The sequence below is a fragment of the Octodon degus genome, unplaced genomic scaffold, assembly GCF_000260255.1.
Source record: "Octodon degus isolate 3935 unplaced genomic scaffold, OctDeg1.0 scaffold00040, whole genome shotgun sequence".
Classification (NCBI taxonomy): domain Eukaryota; kingdom Metazoa; phylum Chordata; class Mammalia; order Rodentia; family Octodontidae; genus Octodon; species Octodon degus.
In genome coordinates, this window is record NW_004524616.1 from 5,477,132 (window position 1) to 5,495,890 (window position 18,759).

The 18,759-nt window shown below is 53.2% G+C and overlaps 1 protein-coding gene across 1 annotated transcript in view; it reads left to right on the forward strand.

Moving 5' to 3' along the window:
• Nucleotides 1-6,261: 6,261 nt before the first annotated feature.
• The window catches only part of Slc6a7 (solute carrier family 6 member 7), a 22,508-nt gene continuing 10,010 nt past the window's right edge, over nt 6,262-18,759 (forward strand). The window contains exons 1-9 of the mRNA XM_004631298.2: nt 6,262-6,314; nt 10,663-10,846; nt 12,745-12,876; nt 13,055-13,289; nt 14,769-14,907; nt 16,304-16,438; nt 17,610-17,713; nt 17,836-17,960; nt 18,615-18,727. Coding sequence (XP_004631355.1) covers nt 6,282-6,314; nt 10,663-10,846; nt 12,745-12,876; nt 13,055-13,289; nt 14,769-14,907; nt 16,304-16,438; nt 17,610-17,713; nt 17,836-17,960; nt 18,615-18,727 — 1,200 coding nt within the window. The 5' untranslated portion in view covers nt 6,262-6,281. The remainder of the gene's footprint in view (nt 6,315-10,662; nt 10,847-12,744; nt 12,877-13,054; nt 13,290-14,768; nt 14,908-16,303; nt 16,439-17,609; nt 17,714-17,835; nt 17,961-18,614; nt 18,728-18,759) is intronic.

Sequence of the window (18,759 nt, forward strand, 5' to 3'; positions counted from 1 at the left end):
ACCCCTCCCTGCATCCCCTTACCCCTCTGTCTGAGGTCGTTTTGGCTAAAGACCTCTTTGGGCTCCTATGTTCTAAGCCTCAGGAGGATAAGGGAACCCAGGGTGGGAGTCTCAACCTCAGGGGAAACTGCAAGCCCCAGAGGGTTGAATCAAGGCTCAGGACAAGGCTTTAGGGCCCGAGGCTCGCTGGGTGAAGTGGGAGCTGCTGAAGGGAGCAGCTAGAGTCTGGAGAGGGGGTACTGCTGAGCGAAGATGGGCCACCTGCAGGTGTGACAGGCACCCCCCTTCCTGCAGCCTCACCTCCTCCTGCCCATTGTAGCTCACCCACCCTCCCCAGGCTGGGTGCTGATAAAAAGCCACTGGCCTGGGCCTGAGGAGAGGCTCTGGTGAGGGTTCTCTGACTTGCAGAGCCATGTCCACTTGCTAGCACTGGCAGGGAGGCCTGTGGATGGAGGGGCTGGTTACAAGGGGGAAAGGGTAGAGACCCCGAGGGTCCTACCCTGTCAGGCTGTCCCCATGTCAGGCAGAGACTGTCTCTGCACCAAGCAGAGCTCACAGCTGGACAGATGTTTAAGACAGAGAGTGAATGTCTTGGATGCAGCTTCAAGAATAAACTGTTCCCTCTTTTTTTTCCCCTCTTTTTAAAAATGTATAAAAATCATTATACATAGCATTAAAGAAAAATGTTTAAGAAGTATAAATCACCCTCTCCCTTCCCTTCCTGATCTGCAGGCCTGCAACAAGGTCGCCTTTAAAATACACTTAAAAGATCAAAACAGGACATTGTTAGAGTAAGTCTGTGAGGCTGTTTGTGAGTGGAATCATCAAAAGGTGCATCAGCCTTTGAATTTTCAGATACGTGCAGTTGATGTTTTTCTTTCCAGCATTGGTATTCATTGGGCACCTCATGTGCCAGGCACACGGGCCCTGCCACTTGGAAATTCCTAGCTGGTAAGGACCGTCATGCACACGGATGTTACTAATCTCCAAGCTGCTGGCACTAATACCCAGTCAGAGCTCTGGACACCGTGGGGACTGGCAAATCCAATGCACACAGAGAAGGCTCCTAGCTTACACTGGAAGGCCCCGATGGCTTTCTGGAGGAGGCAGTGTCTGAGCTGAGACCTCAAGGACAAGTGGGTGCTGATCAAGCCAAGAAAGGAGTATGAGCGATATGAACTGGGAGCTTGATCTTTTTTTTAACACCCAGGCAAGGCCACTGTTCTTACCTCCCTTCCAGAGAGGGTAGGAGTCTGCTACCTGGGGCCTCCTCTCCCCAGAGGGCTCCAGTGCCAACTGTCTCTGTCCCTCTGTTTATTGTTCTGGGAGGTGGCTCGGCCGTAAAAGCGTGCACAGCCTGTCTGCTGTCGCCCTTTGCTCCTGGGGCCCACAGTAACAGCACACAAAGTGGATCTAGTCCTGCCACAGCCCTGTAGACCAGCAGGCTCCTCTCTCTCCTCCTCCCAGTGGCCTGGAAGAGCCCCTGGCCTTGTCAGTAGCAGGAGACATGGGGGGATCAGGGCAAGAACAGAGAAAAAGGCTGAGAGGGAGGAACATGGCAAGCAGGGAGTAAATAGGGTGTTCTGACCTTTAAAAAGATTTTCTGTGCCCCTGGGGTAACTCCTCCACTCAAGGCTTCCATTTTTTATAAAAGTGGGGGCTCATTTTCCAAGAAGAAACAGCTCTGGTCAAGTAAATCTGAGAAACCTGCAGATTTTCTCTGCTGGGAACGTCATCAGTGGCCTGCAGCATGTCAAAGGCTCTGATGTGCCCCACGGCAAAGAACCCCTTGGGCTTTCTTTAGTTCTATGTCCCCCACTATTCTCTCTGCCCAGGAGGCTCCATGAGACCCACCAGTGTCCCCTGAACCCACACAGTCTGGTGTGTGAGAATGTCCTGGGCTAGGATGAGCCTTGCTTTCTAGGTGGAACAGAGGGCTTGTGGTTCAATTTCCTTGGTTCCAGTGCAGTGTTCCAGTGCGGAGTTGGGAGATTCCGGCAAGTTACCTTCTCTTAGCCTCTCTTAGCCTCAGGCTCCTCACTTATCAAATGAAAATAAAGGAAATGATCTTACAGTCATGTGTAGAGCAGGGCCAAGCTCTTAGGTAAGTGCTCATTTCTAGCCAGCTACTCCTGGTACTGCTGTGTCCTAACATGAGGTGCTGGCAGGCCTGTCTGATGTTCTTACAACTGCTACCACCACCACCATCTACAGGGCTGAGGATGGGTGGTGGCTGTGAAGATCGGAGGTGAGCAGTCCTGTCCCTGGCCTCAGGATACCTTTGTCTGGCAGGAAGCCAGGAGCCAAGACTGGCAGCCCGTGTGAGCTGTGGTGGTTGCCCACATGGGAGTCTAGGAGGTTCAATGTGCCGTGGCTGAGTTGGTAGTCACTTGTCAGTTGGTGTTTGAGCTCCATGAAAAAAGGAAATATGCTTAAGAAAACTTCCCATCAGTGCTCATAGGCTGCCTGGGACCCTGTTTGTTTCTTTTTCTTTCTTTCTTTTTTTTTTTTTTTTTTTTTGCATTTTAGGGAAGAGTCTACAGGGTCTCACTATAAGATCAGACTCGTGATCAGCTTGTTTACAGCCTCCCAAGAGCTGGGATTACAGGCGTGCGCCACCGTGCCCAGTCTCAATCGCCATCTCAGCATGCCCCGGGGGTGGGGCTGCATGGCAGGTTCAGGGATTGAACGTCCGGCCTCTGTGCCTGCTTGCAGGTGCTTTAATCTGCTGAGCTATTGAGCTAGCTCCCTGTTTGTTTCTTGTCACCTAAAGGACCCTGCCAGAGGCTGGGCTATGGTAAGGGCTTGGGAATCAGAGTCTCAGATATCATCAGATTCTGCAGCCGCCCCAGGGCTGAGGCACCTCTCAGCTGTCCTGTAAGGAACAGTTGGTGCTGCTTTGTTCTGTTCCCCTTCTGCTGGCAGCAGGCCTCACGGATGCGGAAGACCTGGGATCCAGAGATGGAGCTGCCTGACCTGACCCTCCAGGGCCCACAGCCTGGTCATAGCCTTGAGCAAATGAGGACACATCAGCACTAGGTTTTACATGCAACTTTGAAGCTACATTGAGAACCTGAGTGTTGGGAGCAGCCAGACTCAGTCAAGTGATAAGATTGGTGTGAGTTGCTCTGAACAGGCCACCGCTTAACTCGGGAGAGATGCAGGTTGACAGTACAGTGCTCTGGGAGGAGAGATCTTTAGCAGCAGTGTGGAGTGTGTGTGTGTGTGTGTGTGTGTGTGTGTGTGTGTGTGTGTGTGTGTGTGATGAGCTGTGATGACATGAAGAGGGGGCAGAAAGACATGGATCTCTGAGGAAACCAGCTGGCTCTGGGTAGCTGAGATGCAGAGCAGGGAAGCCTGTCAGGCCCAGCCCAGGGCAACTTGGGGGCAGTCCCACCCCACTGGGCCGCTCCGGAGCCACGTCCTCTCCACCACACCAGATGGAAAGCAGCCTGGAACCTCACTCCTCACAGTCACACCACTCTGGTGTAGCACAACACATGCTCCACAGTGATAAAATCTGAACGTTTAGGCAAATTAAAAATGTTTATTTATATGCATTTAAAAATATCTCCCTATATAATAAAAGGAAGTACATTTTCATCTAACACTTTCCTTAAATCAGCACACATCTCCACTTCACTTCTAACTTGACATGAGATCAGGAGAAATACCCAGAGAAAGGATGAGAGAAAAAGAGGAAAGGGGTTCTGAGTATCAGTAGCAGAGGGAGGCAAATAAGGAAGGAAGGTTGCCAAACTCCCAGCTACTTGAGTGATCATAAAATTGGGGCTCAGTGTTCAGGAGATTGATGTGGGCAACACTTGCAAAATTTTAGGCTTTATGTTATTTTATTTACTTTCTAAGCGATGGGAAAAGTGTAGCAGAGAGGTGTGCTCTGGGGTTAGAGCGGGGTGGAGTCACTCTCCCAGACCCCTGGTGGCTCTGCCCCTATGTCACTAAGCATGATTACATGTCCTCTCCCCTGTAGGTTTCAGTTTATCCATCTGAAATGAGTAGACGGAGGCCCTCTGCACATTACAGCCCCAGTAACTGTCACCAAAGTTCAGTGGTGACCCCATGAAGTGCTTGCTCAGCAAAGGCTGGCATCCTGGCCCAGTCCCTTCTCCTCCCCCAGGAGCAGCCAGGAAGGGTGCAGATAGAGGCCAGGCCTTGCCCTTGTATACCTTGCTCACCAGGATATTCGAAGGATGCGGTGGAATCCCTTGCCAAGAGGAGGGAGGAGGTGCTTAGGGACGCCGCTGCCTCTGCTGGGAGAGAGCAGGGCAGTCCTGAGGAGGAGCAGGTCCTGCTGGGCCTCCTGGAATTCAGTATTCCACACTGCCTGTTCCCAGGCATAGCCATGGCTTCTGGCTTTATCTCCAAGGCCTGGAATTTCAGTGTTCTGTGTGGCTTGACACAGAACTTACTCTTCTGAGACTGTTTCCTGAGGCTTAAATCTGTCTTCTTAGGCTGTTGGGTAGAGCTAAAGATTGAATATCAGATGTAAAAATTGTGTCATAGCGCCTAGTGGGGCTCTATAAATGCACCTCTTTTTCACATCCACGGCCAGTCTAGGCCCCACACAGGCAAGAAGCAGCAGGAAGAAGAGCCTCCTTCCTCCTGGGCCTGGGAAGCATACACCCCTGAACAGGCTTACAGGGCAAGGCCGCAGGATCAACTCACCAAGCCAGGCTGAGGCTTAAGCCCTGCCCACCTCCTTCTACACCCCACGGGTAAGAGCACAGCCCTTTCAGCTGCCTCTCTGCAGAGGCCTTCTCTGGTGCAGCTGTGTGTGGTTCACATCCACACGGGGTTCCTGCGCTGCGAGCATGGGGAATGCCAGTCCATGAGCATGCGCGCACACACACACACACACACACACACACACACACGCATGCAGCCCTAGCAAACCATTGCATACAAAGAACACTTCTCATCCCAGCCACAGGCTTGTGGGATTATTGGAACATTTTGAGGGATCAACCACACACAGATTGGCTAGTGGCCCACTTTACAGGTGCAAAATCATGACTTTCCTGAGTAGACTGTAGATGGAACCTGGTGCTTACAATCTAAGCCACAAACCATCATGACAACACAATAGCACTTGCTTGTGCCTTCCCCTCACCCAAACCTCCCCGTGCACTTTTATCCCAAGGAAAGGAATGTTGAGGACTACTAGCCTGGAAGGTCCCTGAGGCATGATTCCATCCTTGGTATTTTTTTTTTAAATTTGTGTGTGTGTGTGTGTGTGTGTGTGTGTGGCCAGCTCAGCCCACCAGGGGGCGGGGCTGGCTTGCATGTGGTGCTGGGGGATTGAACCGCGGTCCCTGTGCTTTGCTAAGCTTGTTCTAAGTAGGTGCTTTAGACCACTGAGCCATCTCACCAGCCCCCTCCATCCTTGGTATTGTGTGCTAGCTCTGTGACCTTGAATAAGTATCTCTCTCTGTGTTGCAGTTTCCTCATCTGTAAAATGGGAATAATAACAGCTGCCTCCCCCAATTGGGAAATTAAGACACCTCAGATGGAACCTGGCACATTTTAGGTGCTCAGGCAACAGTGATAGTCTAGACAACTGGATAATTATCAGTGGTGGAGTGGGCAGCCCACAGAAGGTCAGTAATGTTAACCCAGAACTTGCTGTGTGCTAGGGCCCAGGTGCTGTTCTCTATGCACCACCTTCTTGCATTCCTCACTCTTTCTAAAGGATTCTTCTCCCCCATTTTCCAGATGAAGAAGCGCCCTCATGGGGAACCTGAGTAAGGTCACACGGCAAAGAAGTCACAAAACACAGTTGGACTCGGAAGCCCAAGAGCCGGCTGTCAGTGTGGGTGCTGGCAGCCTGCCACCCTCCTCACCCAACTAAGAAGGAGACCCAGAAAGGACAGGTCACCTGCCCAAGGTCACCAGGAGGTGGTAGTTGAGGCCGAGAGTTTCTGTCGCGAGCCCCCCTTCCCAGTTGGGCCCCTCCAATCCGCAGCTCTGCGTGCGGGGGCGCGCGCATTCCCCGGCGCTGTCGGTCAGTCCCAATCTGTCTGAGTGTCTCCCCAGCCTCTGGAGCCGAGCAAGCAGAGGCAGGGCGTTCGCAGTGCCCAGCCTGCGCCCCACGCCCGCGGCCGCCAGACGGCAGCGCCTGCGCCCAGCAGCCCCAGCTGGTGCGCGGGAGCCACCAGGGCCAGGACGCAGCGGCGGGCGGCTAGTGCACGGTCTCTGGCCGCCGCGCTGCTGTCTGCGCTCCAGAGAAGCCCAGCCGGCAGGTGCCAGCACCGGCCCTCGAGATGAAGAAGCTTCAGGGAGCTCAGCTCCGCAAGGTAAAGCACCGGCCGGCGCACCTGAAGGGGGGCGGGAGGGGTCGAGCGAGGGCCGCAGGGCACGCGGAAGCTCAAGCTCCGAGGCCCGCAAAGCGCGGTTGGGAGGGGCGGGGTCCTGGCTCCCCATCCCTAGCCTTCTGGGGACGAGTCACTGGGCCTGGCCCTTCGAACAGGTGTCTGCTGCCCTAGGAGGCGCAGAGTAGGAGCGGCTGGGACCAGGCACCCTCCTTTCTTGGTCCCCTTCCTCATCCCCCAGGAGCTGACTGCCGGCTAGGGGGTGTTAGAAGCAGAGTCGGGGTTGGGTATCATCCTGGCGCCCCTCAGGCCACTCAGTTCTGAGGCAACCTCTGCCAGCCTCCATGGACCCACTTTGTGCCTGCCCACCCCAGCCCTGTATGCCTGCTCCCTCCCGCTTCTGCCAGCAGCTCTGCGCACCCCACTGGGACCCCAGGCTGTCCCTTTCTCTGCAGGGCTGAGGGGAGGCAAAGGCAGGCAAAGAGTGGGGTGAATGGGAGCCCCAAGGATCCTGGGTGGAGGTGGAGGTGGAGGCTGGGGTGACCGGTGAGGAGGAGGTGGGGGGAGTTTCCAGGCTGTTGGCTTAACTGCACCAGCCCTGGCCAAGGAGTTGGAGCTCCCAGGTACTATTTCTACAGCTGCCACTTGCCATGCTCTACTCATTCCCAGTTGTGAACCCACTGGGCGTGAGTGGAGTGCAGGATGCTGTGACCCAGAAGGGGCTCAGGGGCTGCTGTCGTCACCCCCACAGCCACCCCTCCCCCATGCAAGCATACACTCATTCTGGCTCTGTCCTTGGACAGCCAGGCCTGGCATCCAGTGAGAAGGGGGTCTTTTCTATTGGCTGGCTTGATATTGTGGGACCATGTGTGGATCCCTTGGGTCTGCTGGGGTCTGCCTCTATTTTTTTTTCCTACTCTTCTTTCTTCTCTTTGTTCTCCCCACTTGACAAGAACCCTTGCCCCTCTGCCATAGGGCTGCAAATTACATAAACAGCCATGTATTGTGAGTAACTGGGAGCTTAGGCAGCATTGTTTCATTCAGTCCTCCAAAAATTCTGTAGACTGAATCTTGTTCCTGTTTCATCAATGAGGCAACTAAGGCAGAAGGAAGAGGCTCACTGCATCACTGGAGGTGCGATGAGCAACCTAGAACTGCCAGGGCAACGTCCTCTTTGGTCTGTAAGAGAAGGGGAGAAAAGGCCAGGGATCAGGAAGGAAGCAGCGTGGCTGGACTGGGAGTCAGAAATCTCAGTCCTAGCTTTATTCTCCCCTGAATTTGTTACTTGACCTTGGGCTCATCCTTTCCATTCCCTGAAACTTGGCTTCTTCTACACAATAGTGAAGTTGGAATCCAGGTTCTGTTGTCTCTCTTTCCTGCAGAAGGTACTAAGAGCATGGGTTTGGGCAGTCCTGGTTCTCTAGGCCCTGTGATGGGAGAGGCTGCAGGTCTTGCAAACTTGGCTGTGCACTCCTGCATGATCCTGGAATGGGGATGGGATGCTCAGGAGCCAGAGCGCCACCTAGGTGGAAGTGTGAAGGGGCTGTGTAGTTTCCAACCCTGCCTCATTTATCTGGTTGCTGTCCTGTCTCCTAAACAATCCCATCCTTGCTGTGCCAGCATCCTAGAATTCACCCCATGGCAGTACTGGGGGTTCCAGGTGGGCTCCTGATTGGTTTAGCTTTAGAGGACCCCATCCCTAGCCCTGGAACAGGAGCAAGCTTCCCTCTGATTGGGGGAGGAGGAGGAGGAGCTGGCAGCATCCTGCTCTTGGAACTCTTGTCACCATAGAAACAGCGGAGGACCGCTCTGTGAGTGTGGAAAGGGCAGCTTCTCTGGAGAAATCAGAGGAGCATCATTACCAGGACCTCCTGCCAGATGGCCTGGATGGGGCAGGAAGGTCCCAGGTGACAGGCATGCTTTACTACCCAATGCCAAGGGCCAGTATCAATGGCTGTTGCTGCATCCTTCGTGGAGCTCACATGGGAGGTGGTTCCAGAAGACTTCTGCTCACTCAGCAAGAAAAGCATCCGGAGGGGAAGGGAGGGCTCAGGTAAGTCTGGGAGGGGCTGCCACCCTCACCTCAGCATATCCAAAAGTGCTGCTAAGGAACTGTCCAGGTAGCACTTGTGGATTTCAACCCTTGGAGCCTAGTGACTTTAATGGCAGCTCTTTCATGCTCTGTCACAGTTACCATTACCTATAATCTTGCCACGTTTTTCTTGTCACCCTTTCCAGGCAATATCACCATGATGGTCACCACTATCACTGAGAACTAACCTTGTTCTGCTGTCCCAGGGCTACCATCTGATCCACTGCCCACCCTAGTCACCACAGCCAGACACCTCCAGTCCTGTGACACTCAGACTTGCTCTACTCTCTTGCCAGTACCCCCAGCACTGAAGATGGAATTCATAGCCTGGCCCATACCAACAGGCACTTACCAATGAGCTACACCCTAGCTCTCTCTTAATCATTTTGTTCCAGCAGTGCTTATACAACCAGTGCCCAGCAAAGCCTCTGTCACCACCTGACTTGTTGGCAGTGTTATGAGAAGAAAGTCATCCAGCCAGCAGCTAGGGCTGAGTGAGTCCCCAGGTCAGGCTCTGATCTGACCCTTAGGTGTTGAAACCATCCCCAGAAAAGGCTGTGGTGAGCTTGCCTCACGGACCACCAAAGCCAGAAGGCTCACTGACCTTCATTTTCCCAAGTACAGCACTTCCCAGCATGCTGACTCTCTTTGAGGTCCTTGTTAAGCAGATTTGGAGAATACTGTCTAGTCCCCATTAGGAGTCATGTGTGTTAAAAGATAGGACAAATCCTATAGTAAAGAAACACTTCATTTTATGTTAACTTAGTTTCTCTCAAACATCTTTGACTCAAGAACCCTCATTTCTATGTAATACCTATGGATACGTCATGTATCTTGAGAAATGCTGATCCATAAGCCCTCTTTTGTCCCAATGAGGAAACTGAGGGTCAGAAGACTTCTAAATTCATGCAGTACATTAGTATAGACCTTGGAGTAAACTGCAGCCTCCTGACCCCCCCCATTCCATTCCAATGTTATCCCAGGTTTCCTGCAAGCATTTCCCAGAAGGAAGCAGGGGTCCTTTCTCCTCTCCAAAGACCCTGAACAATTTCTTACTAACCAGACTTCTTTGTATTTCCATTTTCTCTGCCCTACGGTATGACTTCCCGCACAAGCAGGCACGGTGTGGCTCCCTTTCTCCTGACTCCTTCCTGGGTCAATTGTGGGGAGCTGCTCTGAATTGCAGATGGTCATCGTTGTTCCTGTGGGCCACCTTCCAGGCAGTGGGCAATCATGGTCAGGCCACCTTGCATTTCTCAGGGGAGGATGCCAAGCGGCCAGAGCAGGACCTCCATCTCCCAAGTGCAGCCAGAAGCAAGAATGCCCACTGGACTTCTCTGCCCACGTTGCATCCTGGAAGTACATGCTAGAGACATCTGACCTCCATCCCCCTCTGCACTTCTCTCCACCAGTGACAGCAAGATTATAACTTTCTGAGACAGATTAGGGCTTAATAGCTTGTATGTACTCATGACCCAAAAATCCAGTCTTTGGTAGGCTCCTTGAGCCACACAGCACAGTTCTTATTCATCCCTCAGGGAGCCCATGACCTACCAAAATCATCCACTTCTTGTGACTTTAAGGGTTTCTGGTGCTTCCCTTTGTCCCCTCACAACCACTTTTCCAGAACATTCTTTCATCTGGCCACCTGCCCTTTGGACATACTTCTCACTGTCTCTGTGTCTTTCTTAAAATCCGATGTCTAAGATGGAAATGAAACTCATCTACACAATGGCGGAGACATGGCCATTCCTGTCAGAAAATCTGGGCTCAAGACCCAGTTCTCTCACTCACCAACTGGTCAAAATCTTGGTTGGTCATGACCCCTCTCTGAGCCTCAGTTTTCCTCATACTTAGAAGTGAGCTTAGATGAGTACTTCCCATGTGTGGTTGGTCTAAGGATGGATTCGGGAGATGTGAATAAAATGCTTAGTGCAAGTGCTCAGTACATAGTGGTTAGTAAGATCAGCAGCAGCAGCATAGGGCCATCCCTTGACCCTGGTCTCTGCTAGCCAGACAGAGATCAGGCGGCTTTCTCAGCACGTAGGCTACCTGCTGCTGCTGCCTAAGGATCTTCTGCACATTACCACACAAATCCAGATGACAGCACCTGATTATCTAAAACAAGAGAACATCTTTCTGTTCAGCCTTGTTCAGGCCTGTATTTCTGCCATGGTGGGGTCACAGCTCCAGCCTGACCTCACCCTCCTTCCTCTCCACTTTGGTCTTTCTTACTGACAGCCTGTCACCCCAGACCTGCTGATGACCCCCAGTGACCAGGGCGATGTGGACCTAGACGTGGACTTTGCTACAGACCGGGGCAACTGGACAGGCAAGCTGGACTTCCTGCTGTCCTGCATCGGCTACTGTGTGGGCCTGGGCAATGTCTGGCGCTTCCCCTATCGAGCCTACACCAATGGAGGAGGTACAGCCTTGGTCCAGTAAAGGGCGTCTGAGGGCGGACCAAAGCTTGGGGCAGACTGAGCTTTTCTGTCTCCTGAGCCTCTGTCTCTGGGGTGACCTTGGCTGAGAGGAGGGAGCTTACTGTGCCCATTCCTGCTCATCAGCTAGGCTGATGGTTCTTCCTTCTCCTCCCCAGGGTGGACACCCACAGGCTTTTTCTTCTGAGGCTCACAGTCTCTGGACCCCATGCTTTGTGATAAAGGCATTATCTGTCTATCACGGATCGACGCTTTTAATATTCTCTCCACACCTCCCCTTTCCTCAGAGCCCTGCTCCAGCAATCATTTCATCTCTGAATCGTCAATATTTCCTCCTTTTCTGGTTTCTCCCATTCAGACTGCAAATGCAACATCTCTATCTTGAAAAGAAAGAAAGAAAGAAAGAAAGAAAGAAAGAAAGAAAGAAAGAAAGAAAGAAAGAAAGAAAGAAAGAGAGAAAAGAAAATCCCTTTGTCCCTGCTTCTCCATCCAGTCACATTGTGAATTTCATCATGGTAGCTAGGGCAGAGCGCTTACTGCCCACCAGGCCTGTGCTGAGTGTCCATCTCTTTTAGCCCCCACAGCCCTCCTGGGTGGGCACCGGGAGGTGATGAGGAAGGGGAACTTGAGGAGGGCCAAGCTCCTTGTCCAAGGTCACACAGCCCCAAGGTCCCAACATTCTAATCCTGATCCAGCCACTATAGCAGAGTCCTAGAATCCTAGCTACTAAAGAGGCTGAGGCAGAGAATTGCAAGTTCAAGGTCAGCCTGGATGAGTTAGTGATACCCTGTGTTAACACAAAATAAAAGTAAAGGGCTATAGACATAGGTCTCAGTGGGAGAGTGCTTGCCTACCTTGTGTGAGGTCCCAGTTCATTTTCCAACACCAAAAAAACAAAAACAAAAACAAAAAAAACCTCCAAATGGGACAGTCTTCCCCAGGCCCAAGGTGGGCTTGTTGGGATTTCATGCCGGCTGCCTCCACCAGACTTGCTAAATGAGTGCATACTGGTAAAGTAAGAGACATCCAAAGAAAGCAGATGAAACATAGCAAAGATGCATTCACATGACCAGGAATGTGGGCCTGGGACCAGTCACTGAGACACAGGGGCGCACCCTGTCCACAGCTGTCTTGCTGCCTGCCCTCTCACTGTGTCACTACTCTGCTTTGTCTGTTGACCTCATTATGTCCTGAAGCAGGTTCTGTTCCTCCCTGCAGTTGGGGACAGGGAGGGTGACCACAGACACCTGGAGTGGTGCAGGTCCTCCTCAGGCTTAGCAGTGTGGAGCTTTCCATCTGAATGAGTCCGGACAGCATGGCAGGAAGGTTTCTGAATGGCTCGCCTTGGGATATGCACCCACTGAGGGGCCGAGGGAAGGCAGACGGGACTGTACCCTTCCAGGGCCATATGAAGAAGGTGGGTGTCAGCAACACAAAGCAAAGGGGAAGGGATGTTGGCCCCAGGAAACCACAGGTGGCAGATTTGCAGATCTGAGGCAGCGTGACCAAGACAAGAGACCTGTGGAGCCAGGTTCTGAAGGATGTCAGCTCCTGTCCTGAGGAGTTTGCACTTGTTTTAGTAAGGAATTCCCTCATTCCTTCCCTCATTCCATACTTCACTTATTCACTCGCTTGCTCCACAGGCGATTTTCTAGGGTCTGCAGTGGGTCAGCCCTATTTTGGACATGGGTCTACAAAGGTGAATAAAGCCCTGCCAGCCTCCCTACCCCTCAGAGGCATGAAGAAAGAGAGAGGGCAGCCCCACAGGCTCAAGGCCCCAGCCCACAGGCTCAGGTGTCTGACTCTGGGCAGGGCGGGGTCGAGCCAAGCTTTGGGGGTTGCTGCCCCTCCAAGCCCCTCCCACCTTCCCCGTTCCTCCCAGGTGCCTTCCTTGTGCCCTACTTCCTCATGCTGGCCATCTGTGGCATTCCCCTCTTTTTCCTGGAGCTCTCCCTGGGCCAGTTTTCCAGCTTGGGACCCCTGGCCGTCTGGAAAATCAGCCCCCTCTTCAAAGGTGAGGTCTCAGTGGTCCCTGGGCTGGGCTTGGTTTGAGGGAGGCAGGGAGGTGCCCACCCCCTGCCAACCTCCAGGCAGAGAGGGAAGTAGAGGCAGGAGGTGACAGCATCCTGAGGCCTCTGAGCTGGGGTGATGGCGAGCTCAGGGGCCGCCCAGCAGCCCTCTCACCACACCAGGTGCCGGCGCCGCCATGCTGCTCATCGTAGGCCTGGTGGCCATCTACTACAACATGATCATCGCCTACGTCCTGTTCTACCTCTTCGCCTCCCTCACCAGCACCCTGCCCTGGGAGCACTGCGGCAACTGGTGGAACACGGAGCTCTGCCTCGAGCACAGAGGTGCCAAGCACAGCAACAGTGCACTGCCCCTCAACCTCTCCAGCACCGTGAGCCCCAGCGAGGAGTACTGGAGGTCAGGTGCCTGCGCCGCCCACCGGGGCTGGGCTGAGAGGGCGCTCTGCGGAGCAGCTGGCAGGGGAGCGTTGTGTGGGGCTCTCACTCGCCCAGCTCTGTGACCTTGAGCAATTTATTTGGGTTGCGTTTCTTTCTCTTTAGAATGAGGACAATAATAATAACTATTTCAGAAGGTGGCCAAGAAGATTAACAAAAAGAACGCATAGAAAAATCCTGCAGTCCAGTCTGGAGGACAGTAAATGCTAGCTGATAATCCTAACACAGAGGTGATGGTAATAGCAGTAGTGAGATTTTGGAGTTTCTGTTTCCTCTGTAACAGTGGAGGTAATGGTAGTACCTGCTTCATGAGATATTATCCACTCAGGCATTTGCTTATTCATTGTTTTAATAAATATGCATGATGTGTACAAGCACCACCTGCTGCATCATAGGTAAATGTGTAGCACAGGGCCAGGGCCATACACAGTAAGGACCACCTCAGATGAATATAGTAGGAGAAATGAGACGAATGGAGTTGCTTTGTTGTGAGGCTTAAAAGGATTCATGTAAAATGGTTATAGGGGCAGCCTGAGTGTGGTAGCCGTCAGCCGGGTATTGCTGCTCATGGCTTGTCCCAATGCTCCATTCCACAGCTGGGAAAACAAGGGCCCAGCTCAGCCATGAATAGTAGAGGCGGTATTGCTACGTAAGACTCCTGATTCCTATCCTGTTCTGGGGCAACCCTCACCCCTTCCACAGCAAGAGGCTGCTCTTAGGAATGCCCTCAGACAAACCCATGTCTGGAGCTGTTCCTCTCATCTACATGGACTTCATGGTCCATCATCTGTCTCCGTCACAGCCATCCACAGTGCCTGTGCTGGCTGGAGTAGGTCTGAGTGTGGGAGGGGATGGGCCTGGGTCTGCAGCTCAAAGCCCACACTCGATGTGCTCACTGATGGCTGCCTGAACTCTCTGTGGCAATGCCGTGAGCCACTGCATCAGTTGGAATGCCGGCAGGAGGCAGGTGGTACAGTCAACAGGGTCTGATGGAAGGAGTGACACGAAGGAGCTTTCAGCAGGTCAGGAGACCCACAAGAAAAGATGCAGTGCCAGTGACTAGCACTAGGGAGGGTTATCACCCACCCTGAACTACACTAGTGAGAGGGAACCAGGGCAATTGGAGCTTACAGGAAGGTCTGCCCCACCAGAACTGTGGCTCAGAGGAAGGCCACAGTCAGGGTGGACATGAGGCCGTGTGCTCATGCGTATATCCACACGAGCCCAGAACCCTCTCCCTGTCCCCTTCATGTGTCCTGCTGGCAGTGGACGCAGAAGAGGAAGGGAGGAATGGTGTAGTGTCCTTGGAACGCAGCTGGTGGGGGACGGATGGCAAGGGATGGGGAAGCTGTCTCATGGAGAGCATCGTAGGGCCTCACTGCTCCACACAGCTGTTCTCCATGCCTGTGCCTGGTGACCACAGGACCCTCCTCTCTTACAGCCGCTATGTCCTCCACATCCAAGGCAGCCAAGGCATCGGCAGCCCTGGGGAAATCCGCTGGAACCTCTGCCTCTGCCTGCTGTTGGCCTGGGTCATCGTGTTCCTCTGTATCCTCAAGGGTGTCAAGTCCTCCGGCAAGGTGAACCTGGGAGGCCCCAAGGCCTGAGAGGGTGGGGAGGGCTTCCTGGAGGGCATGAGTGAGCCCTGGGGCTGAGATACTCAGAAGCCACCAGAGGAGGAAAGAAGAGGGCATTGAGATGGGGCCCAGCAGGAGGAAAACTGAGAAGGTGGCCAGACGGTGGGCTGGGCTGCTTTCCTGGCCTGGAGTCCTCCCCTGGTGGTGGCCACAAGTTGCTTTCAAGTTGGTCTCCTACACAGTGCTGGTTCCCTAAAGGGGCTCAGTGACAGTCTGTTGAATGGAGGCTGGGCCTGAGAAGCCTGTACGCCGAATACAGCTGTTAGCTCAGTTAGGAAATCCCAAGACCGGCTGCGGTGAGCTGGGCCCAGGGCTACTGGGCAGCATGAAGAACCTGTTGTCTGGCCTCTCTGGAGAGCAAGGCTCCCCTCTGTGTTGGCTTCCTTCTTCAGGAGGTTGTCCCCAGAGCTCCAGACTTAGACTTGACCTGACTGGGGGAAAGCTTCTCATTTCCGTTTGCATAATCGCAAGAACTTGGTCTTCTGGGTGAGCAGGGTGGTGCGTTCATCCCTGAACCAATCTCAGTGGGCAGGGGGGTGGAACACTGCTGGAGCTGGGGTCAGCCCCTTCCAGGAAAGATGGTGTGCTGTGTCTGAAGAAGGTGAACTAGATGCTGGGGAGGCAAAGCTGCAGATATCCACCGTAGGCAATGAAGGCGTAGCAAAGGCAGCAAACCTGTTACAGATGGATTTGAATGGTTCTCTCAGGTATTGTAAATTAGAACTTGTCCCCTGCTGAGTGCTGACAAGTGCTGCCTACGAGGAACAAGGCAATTATAAGAAGACCAAACATGTAGAAAGCTTTCAGGAAGAGGGGAGGGGCGGTCATGGTCCCAGCTGAGGCACCAGGGTGTTGAGGTGTGACAGGAAGAAGTGTGTGAGGACATAGCAGATATAGAGCGAGAGCAGAGGGAAGACTGGGAGCATCGAAGGCTTGGTGACCATGCAGAGTGAGCTTGCCTGGCCAGGGTGCGGGCAGATAGTTGACTAGATTGTATAAAAGAATGTTTTTGTGTGGCACTGGGGATTGAAGCCAGGGCTTTGTACATGCTGAGCATGAGCCCTACCTCTGAGCTATGTCACCAATCCAGGAGGATTCTTACCACTACGGTGGTGGCCTACACCAGAAGATGGACTTGGGGTGGCCTTGGCAAGTGGGTGACAGCCCCCTGCTGGTGGGTTGGATGGGTGGAGGTAGGAGGCAGAGAAGGACACACAGCATGGATGATGGCCAGTTCCTGCCCCAGTCACTGAAGGGGAGGTGAGCGTCCAAACGAGGACGTCAGGAAGAGGGAGGTATAGAAGGGAGTCCCAGCTTCTGGCTCCTGCTTCTCTCTCAGGTGGTGTATTTCACAGCCACATTCCCCTACATCATCCTGCTCATGCTGCTGGTCCGTGGAGTGACCCTCCCAGGGGCCTGGAAGGGCATCCAGTTCTACCTAACGCCCCAGTTCCACCACCTGTTGTCTTCCAAGGTAAGGTCCTCAGGCTGGGGTGCAAAGAGGAGCATCAGGCCAGAGCCAAGGAGTGGAAAAGGGTTCCATGGGGAAAGGGGGGTGAGGGCAGGGATCATCCACTTGGAGAGCCCCAGAAGCTAGCAGTGTACCCGGCCCTTTGTGTGCGTGCGTGCATGCGTGCATGTGTGTGTGTGTGTGTGTGTTTTAGGTTTATCATTCTTAAAAGTCCTATGAAATAGACACTGTTGTGTGCACTTTGCAGATGAAAAAAATGTTAGTTCATGAGAATGAATGATAAGGGCTGGTGAGATAGCTCAGCAGACTAAGTGCTTGCTTAGGCAAGTGCAGGGACTGGGGTTCGATCCTCGGTACCACTTACCACCCATGGGCCCACTGAACTGGTGATAGAGTCTGGGCATGGTGGCACATGCCTGTAATCCCAGCTCTGGGAAGGCTGAAAACAGGAGGATCACTGCGAGTCTGAGCTGCATAGTGAGATCCTGTACCAATACATCTTGTGTTTAATACGTTTAACAAAGAATGAATGACAAGCTTAAGGCACACAGTCAGAGAGCACCTTGTTGGGGTTCCCATCCAGTTCTGTTGGACTCCATACCCCAGGAAGACATTAATACTAATGCTCATAGCATAGGACTGACAGCTAACATTTACTATTTATGGGCCCGTGGCTGGGCCTGAGCCTGCTGTAACACTGTGCTAAGTAATAGTGATTTAATTCTTACTGCCCCCCTTATGAAGCAGGCATCATTCCTGTTCCCCCATTACCAGCAAGGAACCTGCAGTCCAGAGCAGTGATGTGTAACTACAAAGCTGTGGGACTGGGATCCCTGTCCAGGTCTCTCTGTCCCTAGGCAGGAAAATAAAGGTTTGCAGGAGCTCACTATCAAATGAATCTGCTGGGAGCTTGAATGTTAGGCACTACTTTCTTATGGCCTGCACCAAGCTTAGAGATCAGTTGCTAGACTAGGGAGGAAAACTGACTCCAGGGAGGGGAGGGGCTGGTGCATGTCCTGTGGTGTAGGTGCTAGAGCTGGGCTCATGAGCCTGGCCTCCCCACACTGTGCCTGGACTGTGTGCCCCGGCCTTGCCCTGGCCCTGGCTTCTCCTGCCTGCCCTCTGCACGCCCTGTGTGCCAGCCCCTCCTCTCTGCCCTCCTTCCCTGGCACAGGTATGGATCGAAGCTGCTCTTCAAATCTTCTACTCCCTGGGTGTGGGCTTCGGGGGTCTTCTCACCTTTGCCTCCTACAACACATTTCACCAGAACATCTATAGGTCAGTGCCTGCAGTTTCTGAGCCCCCAGGGCTGAAGCAAGGAGAGTGGCTGGCCAGGGAGGGCCTTTTGGGGGAGGGCATGGCCTTCTCACCCTGGCCTGTGCCCGGACTTCTCCTGGCAGAGACACCTTCATCGTCACTCTGGGCAATGCCATCACCAGCATCCTGGCTGGCTTTGCCATCTTCTCTGTGCTGGGCTACATGTCGCAGGAGCTGGGCGTGCCTGTGGACCAAGTAGCGAAAGCAGGTGGGCAGGTTGCCAGGGTCTGGTGTGAGGGTACGTTGGCCAGAGCTGGGAGCATGTGTGCAGACCAGGGAGATTGTCAGTGGGTATGGGGCATGTTGTGTGTCTTGCAAGAGCTTTCCAATTCCTGTGCGTGCAAGTGAACATGTCATAGCCGGTTCCTGGGTGTCCGCATATGAACGGACAGGTGTGCAAGGCAGTGCTGCATGCATTACTTTGTGTCTGCAGGTGAGTCCGTGGAGACAGTCTTATCTCTTGTGCCTGTGGTAGGCCACATGTGTGCAAGTGAGAGTGAGTCAGGGTGAGAACAGTCTTGTGAATCAGTGTGACTTGGGCCAGTGGATGTCAATAAGTAAGTTTTAGTGGAATTCTTTGTACCATCAGTTATGTACACATAAGTGATCTAATAAGTTTTTATATTTGGAGAGTATGTTTATTCATGCAATCATTATTAAGTCAGTTATGTATTAATTTATATTTATTGCACACCTGGGCTGACCCATACCCTCGAGGTTAGGACTGCCTTAGAAGCGTACATTTGGTGCATGTCCCTGCGTGTGTGTGTGTGTGTGTGTGTGTGTGTGTGTGTGTGTAGGGCGGGGGTCTGTGGGGTCGCTGCATGCCCCAAGCTGCTGACCTCGTGTGCTCTTGGCCCAGGCCCCGGCCTGGCCTTTGTAGTCTACCCGCAGGCCATGACCATGCTGCCTCTATCGCCCTTCTGGTCTTTCCTCTTCTTCTTCATGCTTCTGACGCTTGGCTTGGATAGCCAGGTGAGCCTCATCCACAGTATGGGACCTCGTGG